This window comes from Heterodontus francisci, chromosome 26 (assembly GCF_036365525.1).
Source record: "Heterodontus francisci isolate sHetFra1 chromosome 26, sHetFra1.hap1, whole genome shotgun sequence".
In the NCBI taxonomy this organism is placed as follows: domain Eukaryota; kingdom Metazoa; phylum Chordata; class Chondrichthyes; order Heterodontiformes; family Heterodontidae; genus Heterodontus; species Heterodontus francisci.
The window spans coordinates 38,732,439-38,748,979 of record NC_090396.1 but is presented as its reverse complement, the minus strand read 5'-3'; the positions used below and the strand labels follow the sequence as shown (position 1 = coordinate 38,748,979).

The 16,541-nt window shown below is 43.4% G+C and overlaps 1 protein-coding gene across 6 annotated transcripts in view; it reads left to right on the top strand.

Annotated features, from left to right (window-relative positions):
• Positions 1–16,541, top strand: part of LOC137384272 (phosphoinositide 3-kinase regulatory subunit 6-like) — a 126,330-nt gene that overhangs the window by 91,451 nt on the left and 18,338 nt on the right. For all 6 annotated transcript variants that reach the window (XM_068058053.1, XM_068058054.1, XM_068058057.1 and 3 more), the window contains 5 exons: positions 4,549–5,008; positions 6,227–6,329; positions 6,812–6,934; positions 11,647–11,757; positions 12,358–12,448. In XM_068058053.1, the coding sequence (XP_067914154.1) occupies positions 4,549–5,008; positions 6,227–6,329; positions 6,812–6,934; positions 11,647–11,757; positions 12,358–12,448 (888 nt within the window). The remainder of the gene's footprint in view (positions 1–4,548; positions 5,009–6,226; positions 6,330–6,811; positions 6,935–11,646; positions 11,758–12,357; positions 12,449–16,541) is intronic.

Below are 16,541 nucleotides of genomic sequence, written 5' to 3'. Positions count from 1 at the left end.
TTAATTTTATTTATTAGCATATTTAAATGAAGGGCCCGGCCCTCCCAGTGTCGGGCTCTGTGGCAGGCCACTGCCAGAACAATCTTCTGGCCCTGCCCGCTGCGTATCCCGACATCAGGGGCCCTGTAAAATCCAGCCCTGGATGTTTTCCTCCAAACAGTTCCTCCATTGAGTCCTGCTGGGGTCCCTTTAAATAGAGATCCTTCATTGCTACACTAACCGCGTCACCCGCCCACCCTCCCTGATTGATTGGGAAACCTGGGGGCAGGCTGATAATTGGTTTGCTCTGGGAAAGAGAGACCACAAGGCACACAAATCGGGGAGTCAGGTTCCCAACCAGAAAGTAGTCCCACCATTGCAGCAGAGACTGAGGTGGTAAGATTCAGTCCAATATCTCGGAAAGTCAATTACCACTGTAATATGGGTCCGTACCCCAAATGCCGTTCTATATTGCAGGGACTCATAAAGATATACACCAGGAATGGACCTTGTAGGAACATTGGCAATGACTGGTTAATATTCCACACAGCAACCCAGTCATTCCATGCAAGAAATTATTTTTTGCCAGGTCTACAGATGGGAATGTCTGCTTTTTAATCCCAATGCTAAAATCTTGGCTGTTCCATTGAGTACTTTTGCCTTTTGCCTTCTGTCCGCACTTGCGAAGCATTGTTAGTTATCTCCCAAGTATTAGCTGTGTGAATTCGTGTATAAAGAAATATTCCCCCCGCCAAATAAAACAACTATTTTTCCTCTTTTGGTCTTTGCAAACCACTTCATATTCTGACTTACAAGTCAATGACCACACATGGGTTTCTGCCATTGTGCCATAACTGCATGGTAAGAGTTTAATGAGACCAAGATACTCTGATTCACATGCTGTTGTACTGAAAAACCTGGCATCTGCTCAGTTTGTCTCCTGATTAAAAATTTTGGGATCTTGGATTTGATATTCTAGTTTTTTTTTAATTCATTCATGGAATGTGGGCGACGCTGGCCAGGCCAGCATTTATTGCCCATCTCTAATTGCCCTTGAGAAGGTGGTGGTGAGCTGCCTTCTTGAACCGCTGCAGTCCATTTGGGGTAGGTACACCCACAGTGCTGTTAGGAAGGGAGTTCCAGGATTTTGACCCAGCAACAGTGAAGGAATGGCGATATAGTTCCAAGTCAGGATGGTGTTTGACTTGGAGGGGAGCTTGCAGGTGGTGGTGTTCACACTCCTGACTTGTGCCTCATAGATGGTGGACAGGCTTTGGGGAGTCAGGAGGTGAGTTACTCGCCTCAGGATTCCTAGCCTCTGACCTGCTCTTCCAGCCATGGTATTTATATGGCTACTCCAGTTCAGTTTCTGGTCAATGGTAGCCCCAAGGATGTTGATAGTGGGGGATTCAGCGATGGTAATGCCGTTGAATGTCAAGGGGAGATGGTTAGATTCTCTCTTGTTGGAGATGGTCATTGCCTGGCACTTCAGTGGCACGAATGTTACTCACCACTTATCGGCCCAAGCCTGGATATTGTCCAGGTCTTGCTGCATTTCTACACGGATTGCTTCAGGTATCTGAGGAGTCACGAATGATGCTGAACATTGTGCAATCATCAGCGAACATTCCCACTTCTGACCTTATGATTGAAGGAAGGTCATTGATGAAGCAGCTGAAGATGGTTGGGCCTAGGACACTACCCTGAGGAACTCCTGCAGTGATGTCCTGGAGCTCAGATGATTGACCTCCAACAACCACAACCATCTTCCTTTGCGCTAGGTATGACTCCAGCCAGCAGAGAGTTTTCCCCCTGATTCCCATTGACCTCAGTTTTGCTAGGGCTCATTGATGCCATACTCGGTCAAATGCTGCCTTGATGTCAAGGGCAGTCACTCTCACCTCACCTCTTGAGTTCAGCTCTTTTGTCCATGTTTGAACCAAGGCTGTAATGAGGTCAGCAGCTGAGTGGCCCTGACGGAACCCAAACTGAGCGTCACTGAGCAGGTTATTGCTAAGCAAGTGCCGCTTGATGGCACTGTTGATGACACCTTCCATCACTTTACTGATGATTGAGAGTAGACGGATGGGATGGTAATTGGCCGGGTTGGACTTGTCCTGCTTTTTGTGTACAGGAGATACCTGGGCAATTTTCCACATTGTAGGGTATATGCCAGTGTTGTAGCTGTACTGGAAATGCTTGGCTAGGGGCGCGGCAAGTTCTGGAGCACAGGTCTTCAGTACTATTGCCAGAATATTGTCAGGGCCCATCGCTTTTGCAGTATCCAGTGCCTTCAGTCATTTCTTGATATCACGCGGAGTGAATCGAATTGGCTGAAGTCTGGCATCTGTGATGCTGGGGACATCGGGAGGAGGCCGAGATGAATCATCAACTCGGCACTTCCGGCTGAACATTGTTGCAAATGCTTCAGCCTTATCTTTCGCACTGATGTGCTGGGCTCTCCCATCATTGAGGATGGGGATATTTGTGGAGCCACCTCCTTCAGTCAGTTGTTTAATTGTCCACCACCATTCACAGCTGGATGTGACAAGACTGCAGAGCTTAGATCTGATCCTTTGGTTATGGGATTGCTTAGCTCTGTCTATCGCATGCTGCTTACGCAGTTTGGCACGCAGATAGTCCTGTGTTGCAGCTTCACCAGATTGACACCTCATTTTGAGGTATGCCTGGTGCTGCTCCTGGCATGCCCTCCTGCACTCTTCATTGAACCAAGGTTGGTCTCCTGGCTTGATGGTAATGGTAGAGTGGGGGATATGCCAGGCCATGAGGTTACAGATTGTGGTTGAGTACAATTCTGCTGCTGCTGATGGCCCACAGCGCCTCATGGATACCCAGTTTTGCATTGCTAGATCTGTTCGAAATCTATCCCATTGAGCATGGTGATCGTGCCACACAACACGATGGGCGGTATCCTCAATGTGAAGGCGGGACTTCGTCTCCACGAGGACTATGCGTTGGTCACTCCTACCAATATAGTCATGGACAGAAGCATTTGCGGCAGGCAGATTGGTGAGGACGAGGTCAAGTATTTTTTTCCCTCGTGTTGGTTCCCTCACCACCTGCCGCAGACCCAGTCTAGCAGCTATGTCCTTTAGGACTCGGCCAGCTCGGTCAGTCGAGGTGTTACCGAGCCACTCTTGGTGATAGACATTGAAGTCTCCCACCCAGAGTACATTTTGTGCCCTTGCCACCCTCAGTGCTTCCTCCAAGTGGTGTTCAACATGGAGGAGTACTGAGTCATCAGTTGCGGGAGGGCGGTAGGTGGTCATCAGTGGGAGGTTACCTTGCCCATGTTTGACCTGATGCCATGAGACTTCATGGGGTCCGGAGTCGATGTTGAGGACTTCCAGGGAAACTCCCTCCCTACTGTATACCACTGTGCCACCACCTCTGCTGGGTCTGTCCTGCTGCTGGGACAGGACATACCCGGGGATGGTAATGGCACTGCCTGCTTCAGGAATTGCTTCTGATTGTGTATAAAAGGTAGTGAATTACATTTCCTCAGAGCTGCTAGATTGACAATTTTCATACTGCTTTACATCTTTATTTTCCTGAGTAAGGTAGCAGATGCAATTAAGAATAAAGCAAGAAGGATCATGTATAAAAGATCAACCCTGATAATTGCCTTGAGCGTTGCCATCATAGTTTATGATAACTTAACGTCCTGCTCCTTGGCTTGGGAGTTGCACCTAATCTGTGCTAACTAACAATTGTAGACAGTGTTGGAAAACCACATCATAGCCAGTCTATCTAGAGGTGTGCACACAATGAAGGTGGTGAGAAAACTGATGGCAGACATCAAAGATGCTTCCTGTCGATATTGTCAACTTTGGTGTTCTGCGAAGTTTATATGCACTTAAAAATAGAGTCGCTGTATCCTCGTTTGGTAAGTGCACAGCAGATCTATGTCTTGTTAATGTACTAAATATAGCCATGCAGACAACTGGATTTGAGGGTGAATTGCTCCACACTTGATCTGTCTTCATCAGTATTGAAGGGATTTTCTCAGCTGCAAGTCCTCTGTAAGATTCTGACCACCACAGTACCAGAGTTGCTATTGTTTAATTTGGTCCTACAGATTTACGTCATGAACATAGAAGCTATTGTCACAGCATTTTAGCATTCAGCATCTTTCAGAAAGTCCACATACAATACCATCACTGAACCTTCACACATCACTTCTACTATCTGTGGAACACTTCCCAGGACAAAAGTATGGGATATGCTGACCCTTTTGTCTGTAGCAATTCAAATGAGCTGAACATTACATTCTGAGCTTGGTTTAGCTTTGGGAAATGTGTTGTCTGCTGGTATCCTATTATAGTTGTCTTAGTTTTTCTCTGTTCCCAGCAAACAATAAGGTTAATCTTGTGAGAACCTGTCCTTGTTATACATGTATTTATCTGTGACCTGCTGTGCCATCTAATATAAAAAATAATCATACCTACTAGTATCTTATGTTGGTAACATATGCAGCCTGTCATGCACAAATGTACCTTATCTTCACAGTCTTTTGCCTCCTGCTCATGTTGTTGTTATTTTTTTCAGGGAAGGAACTGGTGCAATTTGTTAAAAATAAATTTGACAGTAGCCTGGATTTCATTAACAGTGACTCTGACAATTCTGAGATGAGTGAGTCAACAGATGCTCCTAACCTTGAGCAAACAAGATTATCAGTTCTGTCAACGGACAGTGGCATAGTCAGAGACTGTGGGGATCCACCTCTTTTAAATGATGTGTCACCTGCAGGGACCAGTGAAAAAGAGCAGAACAAGTTGGTCAGAAGACCCGGCATAAAGAAGAAAAGTTATGATTCAGATAGCACACTGTTCCTTTCAGATATTTATGATAATACTGCAACAGGGGGTAACATGAAACTTCAGCGGAAGTTTGGTTGCAATACGATGTTGTTCAGCTTCAAGCAACAAAAGCCCAACACTGCACGTATTGTGGTGATTGGGAATGATTGCATTTTGGGAAGATTAGCAAAGGCTTTTCTTTCTTTGAGGTATTTATTTGTTTATATAAACTGTGACTTAATGTTCAATGTACAAAATAACAAAAGCTCACCTTTTTAATTGGTATCCAGCATCTGCTTCTGTCCTCATTCTACTCCATATGTGTATCAATTTTCCTGTTAAATTTTATAGTTTTTAGATTAAAGCAGTAGTGTGTCATTTAAAAATTAAATGATTACTGGCCCTCCTTGTTCTTTTAGATAGGTATTTTTCTCTTTAATTTCTTCCCTCATTTACATCAACAGCTGCATTGTGCTAGGCTATGGTTCTGTAGACTTGTAACATCCTCCGGTATTTCATACAATTGACAATGAATGGCAGTGGGCTATTTGACTGTGGTGAGCGGCACAGTCCAGTTTGGTTCTAATTTTATTAATGTCCCCACATGCACACTTTCCAACTGAAGTTGATAGAAAGTCATCAGGAGTGGGAATTCTGTATTTTTTTTCTGTAAGCTTCCCGCCACTCCCTCGCCCAGGGTCACTGAAGTTAATAAAAACAGAAAATGCTGGAAATATTCAGCAGGTCAGGCAGCATCTATGGAGAGATAAAGAGAGTTAGCATTTCAGATCTGTGACCTTTCACTGAAGTTAAGTCTAGCCGCCCCCTACTAATGTCACCCGTGCAGGGACATAACAATTATTTTAAAGTCCATTTGTGTCTGGCAGGTTCACATGTCGCAACAGATATGATTAGTCCCTGTATGAAATTACAGTATGCTCAGAGTTTCAAGATGGCAGCTCTGACAGAGCCAGAAATGAATCATTGTTGGACCTGTACCAGACCTGCTAACTTAAAATCTCAAATATGTTGTGACTCAGGAATGTAATTATATTTTATTATGCTCCCCATTTATTAATGTTGCTGGTATGAACAGCATTTTAATGATGCTCTCCCAAAGGCACCTTGATTCTTTAAGAATGTCAAATGATACTTCAAGTTTTTGACTGGATTCATAATTATTGTGTAAATGTAACAGATATTAAGTAGTTTTCTCTTCCATTGCTTTTTACTTGTGCATGGATGAACAGAAGTTTTGTACAGTTTCATGATTTGAGGCTTCCAATTGATGGCATTAAAAATCTTCCCAAAGTAACAGAAATATAGGTTTATTAAAACCAATTAATAGTACTGCAGTCAAAATGCTCACTATTACTAAGCTATTGCTTAAAATAATGACAATATTTTATTTTAAATTTGTTACTTAGGAAAAGGGAAACAAGAAGATGCATTCTAACCACAAAACTAAACTTGCAGTTCTACTACATTCCTGTTACAAATGAGAAGCAGAGCCCAGTATCTGCCAGCAAGGTGTGCGTCTGAACTGTATTTCAATTATTACTTTCTGTACTGGAAACTATGGTGAAATATTAATTCTAATCTTTACATATTAGATTTGATTGGTCCCTGCTAACTACATGACCGATAATATCATACAATTGACCCTGAACAAACCGGAATGTAATTTGCAAAATAGCTCTGTTAAAGCCCTTTGAGACATTTGAGGGATGTGATAATTTGTTATACAAATGCAAGTCTTCTACTGACAGTATTATTATTGTTTAAAAAGTATGCTTAGTAGTGTATGAATTAATCTCTGTTTGAATAAGGAATTCAGCCTCTTTATATTCTAATATTGTTGAAGAAATATTGCTGCAGACCTAAAGTAGTTAACATGAACTGTGTTGCAAACAATTACTAAATGACCAGAGTTACTCTTATCTACTTTTTAAATATACTGCCAGTATCTGTAAATAGACAATAGTGACAACTTTTTAATACTTTGTTTTTAGGCTATCCCTTTATTGCACAGTGACCTTTCCTGTGAGGTGTCCAGGTATTTAGGTAGCATAGATCCATGGTATAACAGCACCATCAACAGCCTGCGCAATATGATACCTGAACTGGCTAGAATGGTAAGAACAGTTCAGATTTCATCCTTATTGTATTGTATCTTATTTATGTGCACTATGAAGTAAAAGATTTTAGTAGGGAGAAATTACCAGGCTACTTGTTAATTGTATATTATTGGGTGTTTAATTGTGTTCAGGTGGTAGGCATTAACTGGGGATTTAGCTGTGCTCCTATATTTTGGAGCAGGCTGAAACTGTGATTGTTAGTTAGAGGTGCACAGTATGTAATGTGTGCCTCTGTAAATAAAAGCTTGTAAATGTACAAAGACTGGGCTCCAAGTCTATCCTTCACCACCTGGCTATCCAAATTCTAACACTACCTGTTCGTTAACATAACCTCTTCCACCTTATGTGTGTAACCTTTGAAGAGTGGCCTTTGAAATATCATCAGAATGTGGAGTCTGCACTTGTACCAAGTACTAAATTCAGCTGGCTGTGTTCTAAATCAATTATATTATAATATATAGATTGAGTGAATTAAGTGAGAAAATTTTGCTTAGTAATACTATTAACATTGTTTAAACAGGTTAACAAATGTGTTAAAATAGCAAAGAAATTAATACCATTAGGTATTCATTTGCTATTGTTTACAGTAATTTCTAGCCCATAATTTAAAACTTTTTCTCATTTTCATGTGGTACTGGTTTTGAATATCTTTAAATTCAATCCCTGGTAAATGGTCAGAAAGCTCCTATGGATTGAAATCACACTGCAGTTTTTGCATATAAATACATTAGCCTCTCATTATGAAATTTCTCTTCTATTTTAACATGGACATTACTTTTTTTAAAAGTAATGTTAACACTTCCGTTCAAGCACTGGATTAAAGAATTTCATTTTAAATCACACATGATGGTTTCACCAGATGTGTTCCTTCCTAATCATTTGTTTGTCAATACAGCATTTTTTGTATACATGGCATTTAATATACTGCTAAAAGTCTGAGTTGCTTGTATTTTCTAGATCAGAAGGCTATTTTGTAACAGCCAAAGAATCACTTCTCTCGGACCACAGTTGTATTCCTCTTTCCGCCTGTAGTTCTGCACAAGGCCTTACCAAGAGATGGACCTGTGCTGGGTGTAACTGGGCTTTGGTAATGGGCCAGCCTAACAAATTTGGATGCTTACCAGCCTGGACATGCAGAATGCCTGTCTAGCTCCCAAGCAAGGTGGGAGTGAGCTACATCTAGGCCTACAAGTCCACAGCAAAACATTGCCTACAGTTTGACACAAAGGGCTGGATTTTTGGGCCCTGTCCCTGAAAGCGGGAATGGAGGCTGAGGGTGCTGGGGGAGGAGGGGGTGAAAATACTGCACTGACTGGCATGTCATTCCCAGTGGCAGCAATATTCACCATAGCAGGGAGAGGGCAGGACAGGAATCCCGCTCTCCTCCCTATTGAGGCCAATAATTAGTTAAAAAGCTCATTAAGATCTTGTTGGAGGAGAAGGGTGGAATATTTAAAGGGATGCATGGGGTTAAGGAGCTGTCGGTTTCTGATCGGGCACAGAGTGGGGAGCCTCAGCCACGTAAGGGCAAAGTGGGGACTCTGACTTTGGTAAGGGGGTGCCCTTGGTGCTGTGCAGGAGGCGGGGTGAGTGGCACTCAGCACTCTGGCATTGAATGGAGTTGTTACCCACTGCAATCGTGGGGACAGAAGAGCAGGGGTCAAGGTTGCCAAGGAAAATTGGGGGTCACCTGTCCAAAAGGAAGGCTGCAGCTGGCAATGGGGACATGACTTCCATATTTTGGGCCCAGTGGGCGATGAGGGGCAACACCTTCTGCAGGAAAGGCGGAGCCCCGAGCAACTCGAGGGCATGGCTGAGGAAAGAGGGGCAGGAAGGCAACCCTCAACACAGGTTCCACCACTGAAGATGGAGCTACCTGGAGTTGACCGTGAACCAATGCCGCAGGAAACTGAGACTCTCCAACCAGATGGTCACAGACATCTGTGCCCTCATCACTGAAGACCTCACATCTCGCAGCACTGGTCTCCACGCCCAGCCAGTGGCCCGCAAAGTCACAGTGACCTTGAACCTCTTCAATTTTGGTTCCTTCTAAGGATCAGCTGCGGACATTGGTGGCATCTTGCAAATGGCAGTATGCCAACTGCATCTCGCAGATCACTGATGCCTTCTTTGCCAGAGCTGGACAGTACATTCATTTTACGGCAAACACGGACTTACAGGGATAGAGGCATTCCCCCAGGTTCAGGGCATCATTGATTGCACCTATGTGGCCATTAAGGCCCCCACTGACTGCCCACTCAGATTTATCAAGAGGAAGGGCTTCCTTTCCCACAACATTCAACTGGTCTGTGACCAAAACAAGAGCTTCCTCTATATGTGCGCTTGCTTTCTTGGCAGCTACCATGACTCCTTCATCCTCTGGCAGTCCAGGCTGCCTCAGATCTTCACTCCAACCCCCAAGCTGGGTGGATGGATTCTCGGGGACAAGGAATATCCCTTGAAGAGATGGCTACTCAACCCTCTGCGGGAGCCCCTGGCAGAGGCACAGAGGCAATACTATCAATGCCATTTGCTCACTTGGACAATGATTGAGCAGGCCATTGGGCCTCTGAAGATGCAATTCCAGTGCCTGGATCTATCGGTGGCACTCTCCAATATCCTCCTGCAAGGATATCAATCATTGTGGCGGTCTGTTGCGCTTTCCATACATGGTCCTCCTGAGAGGTGTGGACCTTGAGGATGGTGAGATCCTGGAAGAAGACAGCTCATTGGGGAGGAGCAGGAACAAGAGGTGAGAGAGGAGGAGGAAAAGGGAGATGATGCTGAACAGAGAGGTGTCCCTGCTTCACGATGAGATGGCCTCCTCCTGCCATTCTCCAGGAAGAGGACATCCCTCCTCTCCCTCACGGCCTCCAACATTAGATCCAGTTCGGCATTGCTGAAGCAAGGGACAACCCTGCCCCAGGTGCCAGGCCTCCATCTCCTTTCCCTCTGGTACCTTGGAAGGCTTTGGCAAGAACAGCAGATTTCTCCCTTCGAATAACCAGCAGCCTCAGTGTTGGCTGCCGTGGGGAGTCTCAATCCCACACTTTTTATCTGACTCACCTCCATTCCTGCCCTCACAGGCTCTAATTGGACAGGAAACCTGTCTCCATAGCAATTAAGGACTTACCCACATGAAAATCTTAACTTTAAACAGTTTCCCATCGGAGGCAGATTTCTGACGCAAAAACGAACCTGGGGCTTGGAGGGGAACTTGCAGGTGGTGGTGTTCCCATGCATTTCCTGTTTGTGTCCTTCTAGGTGATAGACGTTGCGGGTTGTGAAGCATGCAGTGGTGGCAATGAACAGAACAGTCAGCATACATTCAAAATCCATTTTCTCACTTATGACCATTCAATTAACAGACTAAAGACTTTTTAATTAGCCAAAATCACACAAAGTGGTTTCACCAGATCTTTTCCTTCCTCGTCATTTGTCAATACCACATTTTCTTTTTAATACATAGCATTTAAGGTGCTTTTAAAAATCTGATCAGACTACTTTATAATAGCCTAAATAACACTTCTCTCAAGCCACATCAATCCATCTTAAAACAAAACATGTCCGATTGCATGAGTTTGAATGAGATTGCAAATTAAATGCTATTTTGGACTGAATTTTCACCGTGGAGGCTTCTTGAACCGCTGCAGTCCATGTGGGGTAGGTATACCCACAGTGCTGTTAGGAAGGGAGTTCCAGGATTTTGACACAGCTACAGTGAAGGAATGGTGATATAGTTCCAAGTCAGGATGGTGTGTGGCTTGAAGGGGAACTTGCAGGTGGTGGTGTTCCCATGTATCTGCTGCCCTTGTCCTTCTATGTGATAGAGTTCGCAGGTTTGGAAGGTGCTGTCTAAGGAGCCTTGGTGCATTGCTGCAATGAATCTTGTAGATGGTACACACTGCTGCCACTGTGCATTGGTGGTGGAGGGAGTTAATGTTTGTGGATGGGGTGCCAGTCAAGTGGGCTGCTTTGTCCTGGATGGTTTAGAGCTTCTTGAGTGTTGTTGGAGCTGCACCCATCCAGGCAAGTGGAGAGTATTCCATCACACTTCTGACTTGTGCCTTGCCGATGGTGGACAGGCTTTGGGGAGTTAGGTGGTGAGTTACTCACTGCAGGATTCCTAGCCTCTGACCTGCTTTTGTAGCCATGGTATTTATATGGCTACTCCAGTTCAGTTTCTGGTCAATGGTAACCCCAGGATATTGATAGTGGGGTATTCAGTGATTGTAATGCCATTGAATGTCAAGGGGAGATGATTAGATTCTCTCTTGTTGGAGATGGTCAATGCCTGGCACTGGTGTGGCACATATGTTACTTTGGGAATTGTTGTAGAGCAGCAGCTGATAAAATAGCCTGTCTTTCAGAAGAGTTGGTAATTGATGCCAGAAGTTTCTTAACAATGAGAAGTTTCTATTCATTTATAAGTTATTTACTTGTGGTAGGCAGAATGGCTACATGACTAGATATGAATAACACCAAAACTACAGTGTGAAGAAAAATAAGAATCTAACACAAGTGATGTCTGAACAAGTTAATCTACAATTCACAAATAACTCAAAACCTGTATAACAGATTATTTAAATGTAGTTTATGTCTGGAGCTTTCTGATTTCTAACTGTTAACCTGTTGAAAAATAACAAATTAAAGAATCATTTTTTCCATTTCTAGCTAGTTAAGCTAACAGGTTTAAACACTTTCCACAGTCAATATCATCTGGACAACAATCTGGTGCAGATCCATTTATTGTGGATGTTACCTCATACTATGTACGAATGGGATATCAGCCTGTTTGCTTTCAAATCTATAGTGTAATGGTGAGTACTTTTATCTCAACTTCAGGTGACTTTTTTATCAGTCACAAAATGCTATAATCACATTTATGTTATGTTAACCAGAATTTGAACATTTAGAGTGGATGATGAATGAGATTACCAAAGTATTTTAAAATGCTATTTGTGCATGGACAGTTATATTTTGTAGAGTGGCAATCTAGATTTGCTTACAGTGTCGTATTTTGCCTGTTGAATTTGTGTGATATTTTGCTGCTACCTAGATTTGGCCCCTATTAACCAAAATTCCAGTAAGCTGTTGACTGCATTTGTGGTGGGCAGCAAAGATTCAATTTCAGTTTACGTCACCCTTCCATACATCCACTAGTCTATTCAACCATTTGCGGACAAAAACCTCTTCTGAACAGGAAGTCTAAGTTCGAGCATAAAATGCTCTTTTGAAGTGGAGAATAGGAAGGAAGTTGGCTTGTGTATTGTACCTGTCCATTCTTCCTATTTATAAAGTAGCAGTTCAGAATGCACCACTGAATTTCATAGACGTTTTCTTAGTCAAGGACCAAATAGAAAGAGCTCAGTCAAATTTTATTAGTTGTAATTGATTTTACATCTCTTTCTGTGTCACAGTTTACCTTTGCAGATGAAACAGTTGAATGTGTGGATGATGTTTTTCTCATTCAGCTTAATGCAGACCTTCCAGAATTGAAGTGTGCCAAAGGTAAGTTATTTGAGAAGATATTAGACACCTCATTACTATTGTAGAGTGGTCAGACTGTGTATGTCAGTGCTGTAGTTCTACACTTATATGCATTTGAACAACAGTTTAATGCAGTTAAATCAGGCTACACTGTGGGAGTAGCTGTAAACTATTCTGAGTAAAGTTTACCTTTTACAAGTGATGAATTTGCTTGATTTTAATTTTATAATTCAAGTTCATCTCATTTGAAAAGTATCAAGCTCAAAGTCAGTCTAAAATGCAGGAAAGATAAGTGAGTTGATTGAGTCTAGAATACAAAATGAAGAGAGGGGTTTACATCTGTTACAATGGCCAGAATTTTACGCCACCCCAACGAGCTGGATGGTGGCGGAGGTGTGGCATAAAATGGAGCGGGAGGCTCCAGGAGGTTTTCCCGGCCCACTCCCAGCTCCGTCCTCCTTTACGAAGGACGGGGGGCAAAAAACGGCCTGCCCGCCCCAGGCCAATCAAGGTCCTTAAGTTTAGTTTAGTTTTAGTTTAGAGATACAGCACTGAAACAGGCCCTTCGGCCCACCGAGTCTGTGCCGACCATTAACCACCCATTTATACTAATCCTACACTAATCCCATATTCCTACCACATCCCCACCTGTCCCTACATTTCCCTACCATCTACCTCTACTAGTGGCAATTTATAATGGCCAATTTACCTACCAACCTGCAAGTCTTTTGGCTTGTGGGAGGAAACCGGAGCACCCGGAGAAAACCCACGCAGACACAGGGAGAACTTGCAAACTCCACACAGGCAGTACCCAGAATTGAACCTGGGTCGCTGGAGCTGTGAGGCTGCGGTGCTAACCACTGCGCCACTGTGCCGCCCTAAGGGCCTTCACCCGCCTCCACGCGGATTTTACGCGGGGCAAGCAGGCGTACTGGAGCCGGGTAAAGTCGCCTGGCAAAAGCAGGCGGCTTCCGATCATCTCGGGTGGGGGGGAGGGGATCCTGCTTATCTGGCACAGGGTGCCCGATGGAGGGCCACCCCCGCTACCCAAACCATCCCCCAAGACCCAACACACCCCCCTTCCCCCCAAATGACCACCCTTACATCGCCAGGGCCCGACCGATTACCCCCGGCAAGGCAACCAAAACTTGCCTGCCTTCCCAGCACCCAGGCATCTTCTGCGCACACTGGGCTGCAGTCCCAGCAGCGGCCACTGCTCCTGGTGGTGCTGCTGGGACTAAGATCTGCCAGCACGCTGATTGGCCGGCAACTCGATGAGGCAGGACTTCCTCCCTCAAGCGGGTGGAAGTCCCGCCTCGGAACAATTAAAGCCTGGGGACCCATAAAATATGGAACGGATCCCCAGGTGAGGCGGAAGCGGGTTCGCCACCGACTTTTACGTCGGAGGCTGGCTCCTGTCCCACCGTAAAATTCCGGCCATTGTGAAAGATTTAAAAACTAGCTTGATATATGATATTGAATTCTATAATAAAGCTATTTCATCAAATGTCATCAAGATGGCAATTTTCTTTGGCTGTAAATTGTTCACTCATTGTCTGCAAACGCGACATGACGTCCTGTGACATTGATCACAAGGCTGGCGAACTGCCATAAAGGTGGGTCTAAAGAGTGGCGAGTCGAAGAGACTTAGCTGTTGGCAGGAAAAAAGACAGAAGTGCAAGGTTGGAGAGCCAACTGTGTCACAGCCCCGACAACATATTTTACCTGCAGCACCTGTCTGTGACTCTAGAATTGGCCTTTATAGCCACTCCAGGCGCTGCTTCACAAAAAAACTGACCACTTCCAGGCACTTACCCATTGTCTCTCGAGACAAGGAGGCCAAAGAAGAAGATGATAAGAAGCTACACTGTTACCGATGTATTTGCATTCTCCACATTGTACATTGCTTGCGAACATATGCCATCTACTGGTAGATAGAGAACAATGATGATGGTGCCTGACTGGTTAAGTAACAGGAAGCCATACAACCAATTTACCTTGTGGATCAATTTTGATGAGGACAGATCATGTCCCGAGGATATTAGTACAAATCATTCTCAGATTAAAATAGATTTACCAGAAGGATCCAAAAGTGCCTAAATGTACATTCTACCTTTTATTCTCACAATCAGAAGATTGAGCTGCTTTGATTAGGTTTAGCATACCAAAATGCAATGGATACTTATTATGAATTATTACAATGTAGGGGTATTGTAAAAAAGGGGCTCCTCTTGCTGCTCACATTGTGACTAATACAGCTCCACTTTGCTACAAACTTTATAAATTTTTATGATACGTAGTTCTATTATTGATCTGTCAGATTTGCTGTTGGCATTCCCACATTCCCGCCCGACATCCCTGCCTGACCCCATTCCCCAGATGATGTGAACAAGCAGCCTGCTGCTGAGCATTTGCTAAATCCATTCAATGAACACTAAGTAGCATCCTGGTGTGCCCTAGAGTGATCAGACCATTGAAAATAGTGCATTATGCACTATTATGCACCTGTGGAATTCATTTGAAACAAGATGTACCTCCTGGCAGTCAAGGAGTGTACCTCCAGGTGACTATACAACATTGTGACAGGGAGTTGCAAATAGGTTTGATACTTAAAGGTAATCTTTTAATTTAAATGTTTTTCTATCAAATTGAACTGAAAATAATCATATTCTTTGTTGCTCATCTATGCTTAGAATAGAGATTTAAAGGAGCACTATTTTCACGAAACTGTTTGACAAACATCTTTGTAATTAGGGAGAAAAATTAAACATCACAATGGTGTTGCTATGAAGTGATACGTTCCAACTAATAAGAAAAATTCCAAGGGGAGGATCTACCACCTGTGGTTAACTAAAAAAGTTAAAGATAGTATCAAACTTAAAGAAAAGCATCTAATTGCACAAAGATGGGTGGCAGGTCAGAAGATTGGACAGAATATAAAAAACAGCGAAGAATGACAAAGATTAATAAGAAGGGAAAAATTACAGTACGAGAGAAAGCTAGCTAGAAATATAAAAACAGATAGTAAAAATTCTAGCAATTATTTTAAAAAGAGTTAACAAAGTGAGCATCGGTCCTATTGAAAGTGAATCTAGGGAATTAATCATGGAAAATGGCAGATGGAAAAGGAGATGGCAGATGAATTGAAGAGGTATTTTGCATCAGTCTTCACTATAGAGGATGCAGTAACATCCCAGAAATAGCTGTAAATAAGGAAATGGAAGGGAGGGAGGAACTCAAGATAATTACAATCACCAGGGAAGTGGTACTGAGCAAATTGTTGGAGCTGTGGGTTGACAAGTCCCCTGGTCCTGATGGATTTCATCCTAGAGTCTTAAAAGAAGTGGCTAGAGAGAGATTTGATGCATTGGTTTTAATTTTCTAAAATTCCCTAGATTCTGGGAAGGTTCCATTAGATTGGAAAATAACCAATGTCACTCCTTTATTAGATAGAAAGCAGGAAACTATAGGCCAGTTAGCTTAACATCTGTCATAGTGAAAATGTTAGATGTAATTATTAAAGATGTTATAGCAGGGCACAAGATAATCAGCCAGAGTCAACATGGTTTTGTGAAAGGGAAATCATGTTTAACCAATTTATTAGAGTTCTTTGAGGGAGTTACATGTGCTTTGGATACAGGGGAACCGGTGGATGCACTGTACTTAGATTTCCAGAAGGCATATGATAAGGTGCCACATCAAAAGTTATTGCAGAAAATAAAAGTTCATGATGTAGGGGGTAACATATTGGCATGGATAGAAGATTGGCTAGCTAACAGGAAACAGAGAGTAGGCATAAATAGGTCATTTTCTGGTTGGCAAGATGTAACAAGTGGTGTGCCACAGGGTAAAGGCCTGCTTGGGTATGAAATTGAAACCCGACCCAGGCCCGACCCGACCACATCCAACTCGAACCCGACCTGGGCTCGAGTCCTTTGATTTTTTTTCCCGCACCTGACCCGACCCGACCCAACTACCATAATAAAGTTAATTATATCAAACAGGATATTGTGCTCTACCTTATCTAAATGTTGTGATCCTCCGTTCTGTCAGCATGTTTCCCACCTTGACGTCCCGGCTGAATGTTCAAATTTTCAAGATTACTTCCCTCCCT